The following is an 8,837-nucleotide window of genomic DNA, read 5'->3' as shown; positions in this document are numbered from 1 at the left end:
ATCTGGCTCACAGTAAACAGTATGTATTTATCAGATGCATGAGTGATTGATTCAATGGACTGATTGAATACCCATGGCACTATTTTCTAGCTTGGATTGCTTTGGGCAGGTCATTTCACTTCTCTGAAACTTCCGACACAAAAGACAGGACATGTTCAACTCACAGGGTTATGGCTTCAGTGAAATAAAATAGTAGAGGGTGAAGGGAACTGGCACATAATAGGTGCCCAATAAATGACCACCACAGTCACCATTATTATCATCAAGGATCTCAGATTCATCACTTGCTCACGGAGGCCTTGGGCATGTCAAGAGTTCTCTCTGAGCCCCAGTCTGTTCATCAGTCCAACTGTCCAACACAAGATTTTGCTGGATGCCAGGGATGTGGACACGAAGCACCCAGCAGGGGGTCTGACATCCAGTAAGCTCTCACCAAGTAGCAAGTACTGCAATCGAAGAGTGTCTAGGGTTTGGATACCCACTCCACCACTTATTCTGTGACCTTGGGAAAGCAGCTAAACTTCTCTGAGTCTCCTCACCCGTACCCTGAGGATAATGATAGTCCCTTCCTCACAAATCATCCTGAAGTCACAGTGCGATAAGGCCCCTGAAAGGGCTTCACAAAGCCCTCAGGAAGATGCACTGCGAAGGGCAGGAAGGCGAGGGTGCAGGGGTGAAGAGACAGAACCAAGAGCGGTGTTTGGCCTGAGTTCTGAGGGGGTCACAGAGGGAGCTAAAAGAAGCCTGGCTCCCTCTGTCCAGGAGCCCTCTGCAGAGAAGATGCTGCTGCCCGCACCCACCTCACCCCCTGCCCCTGCCCCTGCCCTCTCCGTAGGGCCTCACTGGGGACCTCTTCTGGCCGTTCCTGGCAAGGGGCATTTTCAACCGAGGCAGGTGACAGCAGCAGGACCCTAGAAGAGACCCTCAGTCAACCTGAAGCCCAATCCACTTTCCACCCCAGGACCAAGGCGACCTCTCCCCCAAACCCTAGGGCAGGCCCTGGGAAAAAAAGACCTTGAAGCCAAAGTCCCCAGAGGTTTCTTAGGCCAGACACACTCCTCATGCTCCAGCCCCTGAGGGTCTGCGGAAGAAACACCAGGTCCCCTCCCAACCTGGGCATCAGACCCCCTCCACCACCGAAAGGAGAGTGGGGACCACCCGTGCCTTGTTCAGTCTGTGCCTGGCACAACCCAGGGGTCAGCTCCCCAAATGACTCAATCAATAAGCCTTACTGCATATTCATGATTTTTTTTTTTTTTGATCTGTTTTGATGAATTCTCAGTACCTAAGAGTGGCTGGCACTTAGTAAGGGTTTAATAAATATATGTTGAATCAGTGATTCAATTAATTAATCAATGCATGAAGCAATGAATCATTGCTATCAAGAGAATTACTGTAAGTGAAGTTCCCAGCAGGCTGTGATTTTTTTATGTTTTTTTATAAATCCCCAGGGCCTTGAAAAAAGACCCTGATGCTGGGGAAGATTGAGGGCAGGAGGAGAAGGGGGTGACAGAGGATGAGATGGTTGAATGGCATCACCAATTCAATGGTCATGAGTTTGCACAAACTCTGGGAGACAGGGAAGGACAGGGAAGTCTGGCATGCTGCAGTCCATGGGTCGCAAAGAGTCCAACATGACTTAGTGCCTGAACAACAACAAGGCCTTGAATACCCTTGGGACATAAATGTGCGTGAGAGCACATGTATGTGAACGTATGACTGAGTCAACCACTGAATCATGACTCACTAGAATGTAATCTTTCTGGAAGCAAGGGTTACCATCTGCTTTGTTTAAGGCTGCATCCTCAGTGCTTAGACCAGTGCCTGGAGCACGGCCGTGTGGAATGAATGAATGATAAATGAATGAGCGAGGCCCCAGCTCTCAGCCCAACGACCTCAGACCAAGAACAAACATGGAAGGGCACCTGAGCCCTGCCCCCGGCCACCACTCGCCTCTTGATTTTTTAAATAATTTGTCAATTGTTTTTAATTGTTGAGGCAGTAATACTTGGTTCATGAAACTGCAATATACAGAGAGGTGAAATAAATAGCTTATATATATATAATATATATAATATAGCTGGTTTTAAAATATTCCCTTATTCATTGGTGTACTAGGTCACGTGAGTCACGGAAGGTCGATAGCAGCATCCTCCAGAACTGTGAGTAATGCAGGGTCACCGTGATTGGACGAGGCCGTCTGTCGTCGAAAGTCGAGGCGCCGAGAATTCTGAGGGGCACGCCTTCCCTGCGCGGTGTCTCAGGGCAGCTTGCAGCGGACAATAAATAAATGACTGCAAACCAGAGAGCGATTTTTGTTGGACTCTGGGGCAGGGACAGGGGATTGGGAAAGAGGGGGAGTTGGCTGGGTGGGGGGAACACTACTTTCTCTTTGTTTTTCTTTTTTGTGTTTTTGCCTTTTTTTTTTTTTTTTTTTTGCTTTAAGAACCTTTGGGAAAAAGGACTTTGGTTTCTCAGAGTGTCGTTTTCCTCATTCAAGTCCTCCTCTGGGGACGAGTTTCGAGTTGTCTGTTCCTAGAGAGACACAAGCACCTGTGCATTGACAACAGTCCCTTGGCGTGAGTCTTTTGTCAGCGGGTTTCAAGTCAACAATAAAATCCTTATCGCTCCCCTTCCCCCAAGAATTTTGGTTCAGTTTTTGTCTTCTCTTAAACACAATGTACAAAAATAGAAATTCTTCCTTATTTTTCATGTAAAAATATTCCTCTGATTGCAGTTCTCCGTGAGTGTGAGTGTGGGCTGGGGCGGCCTGGGGGGGCGCGGCAGGGCCGCCTAGCCGGGGTGCGTGGGGCGGATCCGCCGGGACCGCTTGGTCACCGTGGTGTACTTGAAGGGCTTCTGCAGTTCGGCCTGTCCCTTGGGGTAGCGTTTCATGAAGTGCACATCCTGCTGGTTCTCGCGGGTCTTGGGGCCCTTCCGCGGCCGCCCCTTCTTGGTGAAGCCCACGTACCAGCCGGAGTACTTGGCCGACATCAGGGCTGTGTAGTTGTTCTCCAGGACCTTCTCAATGAACACACACTCTTTGCTGGTGCCATCAGGCTGCAGGAAGAGAGGGAAGGAGCAGGTGAGAGAGGAAGGGCAGATGCAAGGGGCAGAGCTGTGTTGAGAAGTCAGGGACGGGGGCCAAGGCTTGAGACGGCAAAGTAGAAAGGGCCTGGCCCCAGGCATTGGCCTCAGCAGTTTCACTCCCCGGATCCCTAGAGTGGACTTGACTTGGCGGCCCCTGCATCCTTCCCTGCTCACCAATTAGGTACCAGCCTCCCATTACCATTCAGGGATCCCTTTCTTTTCCACTCCCACGATGGAGCCAGGGGCTTCCACCTCAGCTCTACTAGAACAAAAGATTCAGATCTGACCAATCAAAATATAATTTCCTGTGATTGGTGCAGAGCACAGCACGTGGCCTGAGTCATCCAATCAGCAGCCCTCAAGATCCTGTTATAAATAATCCCCCCAAACATAGGCCAGTTTAAACTCGGGAAATAGGTAAGGCTGAAGCAAAGGCAGTCACTGTACCCCCATGAGGGGAAATGCTGCCTGACAACAAGGTCAGCTTGGAGGAAGAAAGCCAAGAGGAAGAGAATGAAAGAAACCAAGTCCTCCTCACATCTTTCAGTTTTTGGACCTACCCAGCTATATCTGAAGCTCAAGTTACCTCACTGTTATGTGGGCCAATAATATCTCATTTCCTTTAAAACAGTTGAGACTGTGTTCTATCACATGCAACAGAAAGAAGTCCCAACTCATGTGCACAAAACCGGGGACCAAGTTAACTGCCTACTCAACAGCCATTCAACTCCACTGTTACAGAGTTAAACATAAATTACATTTAATGTGGTACATCTTAATGTTTGTTGTGAAGAGGGGTGGAAGCCTCTGAAAATAAGGGCTTTGGCATGACCAAACTTCAAAGCCTATACCCATGGTTCTAAGATTTTAGGGTCCCCGGTGAACTCCCTGGGACACTATGCCAGGCAAGGAGCACTAGATTCATAGTCAGACGCTGAATCAACTCACACTTCCTTATGTGACCTCAGGCTAGTTAATTTCATTCTCTAAACTTTGGATTCCTTGCCTGGACCAAACACGGAAAATGACTCCTGCGTCATAGAGATGTTATGAGGAATGATGCTTATAAATGAGCCAGGCACACAGTAGGAACTTTTCACATTATTTCTGAAGAGCAGGTGGTTCCGAAGGTCTGACCTCCCTCCTTGGATCTGAACAAAAGGTGGTGGAAAGCGGACTTTGAATCTCCTCCTTGAAAAAGCCGAATTGCTCGGTGTGGCAGAGTGGGAAACACACAGAGTTGGAAGGCCTGAATTAGCAGCACTCGAGTTTCCAACTAACATCTCCAAATTTAGGCCGGGCCCACTCCTCGTTACAGACGGGTGCCCAGCCAAGTTGGAAGCCCAGCGGTCTGGCTGTGTGTGGAGACTGAGGTGCAAGTTCCAGCCTTTTGTTTGAAGTGGAAAACGGGCTGGAGCTTCCAGGAACGTTCACCTTTGAGCGGAGGGCAAGCTTGGGCCCTGCAGACAAAGTGCTGAACTTTGCAGAAAGGGACAGGCAGGGTAAGAAAACATTCTCTGGAGGAGAGATCTTTCGAGGAGGCTGCAGAGTATACAGGGGGTGGGCCTGGGAGAAGCACGCAGGACCCAGAGGACATTATGGGTTGAGTGAGCAGAGAGGGCCTATTGTGAGGGAAGCTGGGGCATATGTGCAAGGGAGATAAAAAGGAGTGGGCTCTGGGCTCCCCATGGATAATTCTAGAAGCTGCCTATCCAACTTGAGTCCAGGTCCCTTGGATGGTTTTGATGGAACAGTCAGAGAAAACTGAATAAAGCCTATACCATGGCTGGTTCCCCATCTTAGAATATCTGCCTAGAAAACTGCTTTCAACATTCAAGAGTCAGTTCAGTAACCACCTCCTCCAGGAAGCCTTCCCTGACTGCCGTCTAGCTCCCAGGGTTTTTCCTCCTCTTCCTTCAAGACTCCGTTTGAGCATTGTGTGTGTTCGTTGCTCAGTTGTGTCCAACTCTTTGCGACCCCATGTAGCCTACCAGGCTGCTCTGTCCATGGGATTTTCCAGGCAAGAATACTGGAGAGGGTTGCCATTCCTTTCTCCCATTTAGCAGCATGCTTTATTCAACTCACATACTCCATCTTCTGAATCCCCTCCACACCCACTCCTTCTCCTGCCTGCCCAACAGAGTAGTTCTGTATCTGCCTGCTCCTCATCAGCCCAGGAGCTTCAGGAGGTCAAGACTGCTTCTCGCTTGCTCTCATGGCTTCGACATAGGTCTTAGCTCAGGACAGGGGCACCCGGAGAATTTGTGGTTAAATGGATGAGAGTTCTGCTGGGACACAGATGGAGGGAGTGACACATTAATTGGTTTTCCTCCAAAAGAAAATGGACTCTGCCTCCTGGATCCCTTACGAATGTCCCAGAGGCAGCTGTGAGTTGTGAGAGGCCCCTCCTGGGAGATGTGCTGAGAACAGTGAGGGCCCAAGCTCTCAGCCTGCCCACCTTGGTGTCCCTACTCATCCATTTACTCATTCATTCAGCATTTACTGATTGCCAACTAGAGCCCACATATTTCCACATCCACTGTCTCATTTAATCCTCTTAACTTGCCAAGGGAGACTCTACCTGGTAGGAGAAAACAATTCAAATACACAAGAATGGCTTTCCCCAGATCATGGAGCTGTTAGGCGGCAAAGCCAGGATTTGAAGCTGCACTTGCCACTGCAGCTCACTTCTCTGCTGTCTAATCCCAGACAGGCCCATGGGAGAAAGGGTATGGAAGAGTGGGTGCTGCCCATCAAAACACCTCAGGTCCCCCAGGACCACAGAGCTGCCATGCTCAGGAAGCAGTGATTGGAGGTTCAAGGGCCAGCACAGGGCCTGGCACATATGCTCTTGCCTGGGTTGAGGATCTGGGGTTCAGGCTGAGGTTCTGACACCCCAGAGGTCAGGAGCCCTTGGGAGGAGCCATAGGAACCATCACGAGTTCCCACCTGAACTCAGACTCAGTGGATAAGAAGCTCACAGGTAGGCCACCCTGGAGCCTGACCCTTGCCTTTCTCCTCACCACCTCTATGACCCTGCTTATGGCCTGCAGAGATTTTTTAAAAAACACATGTGCATGGGCCTCACCCCCCCAAAATGCTGACTCAATTGGTTCAGGCAAAGCAGATCACCAATATTTAGAGAGTAACGGAACAGCCCATCCCAGAACCTTGGTGATTTAGTAGAATTTGATCATCTCTGGAAATCTACCACCTCCAACCTCCTTCTTTCCAAACTGGAGTCCTATTCCTTCTGTTTGATCTGAAGACTGAATCCTGATGACATCACTTGGCCCCTAGATCTAGTCTTCCTTGAAATCAGAACTACCCCCTGGATGTTTTTAGTGACCTAGACAAAAAAAAAAAAAAACAAGACTTTTGCTTAAAGGCATTTTGAATTAGGTTTCAGTCACATTCAACCAAAGCAATCTTCATAAACATGCAGTGTACAAGGGACCCCCTGCTCTGAATGGGTTTGGGGCCCCATGTTGCCCCAAAGGGGACACACCAATGATCACACAGGAGGAGACAGATGAGAAAAATCCACCTGGGTTGAATCTCCAGAGATGGGGAACAACTGCTTAGCACACAGTGCTTGACATTCAACAACTCCTTTATGGAATGAAAGGAAGTACTATCTCCTGGGTCAGGTGGAGGTGGGGTCCAGAGAGGTGGCAAGGACAAGGGGGCTTCTTCTCTCTCAGGGGCTTGGGAGAAGAGCTCTGGCATGCGATCAGTACGATGCAGCAGAGAGGAGCAAGGCCAAGGGTCTGGAGCATCGGCAGAGGCTCTCTTGGGGGTTCAGTGATGTGTCCAGCTGTGGCCAGATACGTAGAAGATTGACACCCAGGGTCAAAGCCATCCAAGTAAGCTATCCTGTTGAGCCAAAGGAGCCAGAGCCTGAACTGAGGTCAAGGGTTCCCACAGGTGAAGAACCTGACTTTCAAGGGGAATGTAGCTCATGTTTAACAAGTAAGTGCCTACTCAGTGTCAGGATTATCTTCCCATTTTACAGGAGAGGACACTGAGGCTCAGTGTGGTCACAGCACTTAAGATTCCCAGGCCTGATGTGGCTAATTCTGGCTGTAGGTTGAGTCAATTCTCAAAAGGTAAGCACCACATTTCTGTTTCTTTGGTATCCTTTGAGCAGGTATAAGAAGCATGATGGATGGATCCAGAATTGGCCCTCAGAGCCATTAGCCTGGTGGGGGATGCAAGCAGGAAAACAGCCAGTGTCAACCCAGGTGAGCAGACTGCAGAGAGAGGGCTGTGTGAGTAGCCGTGGGCTCCAGGGTGGGTGTGCTGACTGGGCAGTCAGGGAAGCCAGAGATCATGAAGGGAGGAGCCAAGACTCGGTGGATGGTCGAGGGAAAGGGTGTCCTGGCAGAGGGAACCGCATGCACACAGCCTGAAGGCCGCATCCAAGGAGTGGAGGCTGGCAGTGCCGTGTGTCTGGGACATAGCAACACGAGGGCAGGCAGGCTCTCTCCAAGGAGTGTAGCCTTTCTTGGGTAGAAGGTGAGGGCCTGAGGACTGGTTCTGGTTAAGCTGCCGGTGGAGAGGAGGGGCGAGCTTTAGAAAAAGCTGAGAGTGGGCAGAGGGGAAAGGCCTGGAGGTGGAGCCTGAGGCAGCGGAGGAGCACTATTCTGGAGAAGGTACGAGGGCAGAACAGAGGCAGGAGTTAGGGCAGGACCAGACACAGACCAGCCATCAAGAGTAACCCCAGGTCTGATCGGCTGCCGACCTGTGACAGAACTGCCAGCCAAGGACCCGGGGCTCCCAACTGCAGGACCCAGAGAGTGGGCGCTGGGCTGGGTAGGGGCCAACAGGGGGACCCACCCGGCCGAGTCGGGATAGGTGGATGGGTAGCCGGACGCCCGTGGAGCCTCCGTGGCCAGCCCGGGAGCCGGGAGGGGAAACTTGGGGGTGGGGGTGGGGGGGACCCTGCAGTAAGGTGGAGGGGCACCTTGCCTGTAGCAAGGGTGGAGGGAAGTGGAGCGCGGGGCGGGCCTCGCCGCCAGCTGAACCGTCCCCAATATTAATGACGGGAGAGAGGGCGAGGGGGCAGGAAATCGGAGCCGGCTCCTGTGGAAGCGGTGACTCAGCGGCCAGCCGGCGGGCGGGCGGGCGGGCGGCGGGCAGCGGCCCGAGGGGACGGGGCTGTTCTTTTGACCCCAGGACGGCCCTCCTGGGGTCAAGATGCCGGGAACCACGCAGACGGGGAGGGAGGGGCACGCGGGCACTGGGCACGGCCCCTCCTTTAAACAGGGGAAAAAAGGGGGGTGAGGGGAGAAAGGCGAGCCCACAACTGCAAGCAGGTTCGGCCTGGGAGGCGGCCCAGGCGGGCAGGAGAACAAAGCGCCCGACGCGGGGCTGGCCGCGCCGCCGCAGGAAACGCACAGCCAGGCCAGGGGACCCGGCGCCCGGCCCGCCTGCCGCCCCTGCCCCGGACCCCTCGCTGGCCGGCCGGCCGGCCGCGGACAGACGCGGTGAGTGAGTCCGCGGAAAGTGAATCACTAATTAAAACCACTCCTAGGCATCCCGGGGCGCGCTACGGATTACTATTCTGTTGCTCTTTGAGAAGCTCCAGCTGGAATCCTTGCCTTCTAAATTGGGCTTTGAAGCCCGCCAAGCTCTAGCCCGTGACCTGGGAAGAGTGCCCGGACACGGCCAAGCCTCAGCTTTTTCATCTATGAAATGGGAATGGTGGAAGTCTGTTCTTCCCCGACCCACCTTATGGTATTATT

At 52.1% G+C, this 8,837-nt stretch overlaps 1 protein-coding gene across 1 annotated transcript in view; it reads right to left on the bottom strand.

Moving 5' to 3' along the window:
* Nucleotides 1-1,969: 1,969 nt before the first annotated feature.
* The window catches only part of FGF18 (fibroblast growth factor 18), a 36,062-nt gene continuing 29,194 nt past the window's right edge, over nucleotides 1,970-8,837 (bottom strand). The window contains exon 5 of the mRNA XM_027520284.1: nucleotides 1,970-3,060. Coding sequence (XP_027376085.1) covers nucleotides 2,794-3,060 — 267 coding nt within the window. The 3' untranslated portion in view covers nucleotides 1,970-2,793. The remainder of the gene's footprint in view (nucleotides 3,061-8,837) is intronic.

This window comes from Bos indicus x Bos taurus, chromosome 20 (genome assembly GCF_003369695.1).
Source record: "Bos indicus x Bos taurus breed Angus x Brahman F1 hybrid chromosome 20, Bos_hybrid_MaternalHap_v2.0, whole genome shotgun sequence".
NCBI lineage: Eukaryota > Metazoa > Chordata > Mammalia > Artiodactyla > Bovidae > Bos > Bos indicus x Bos taurus.
Note: the sequence above shows the minus strand (reverse complement) of the source record. Positions and strands in the feature narration are given on the sequence as shown.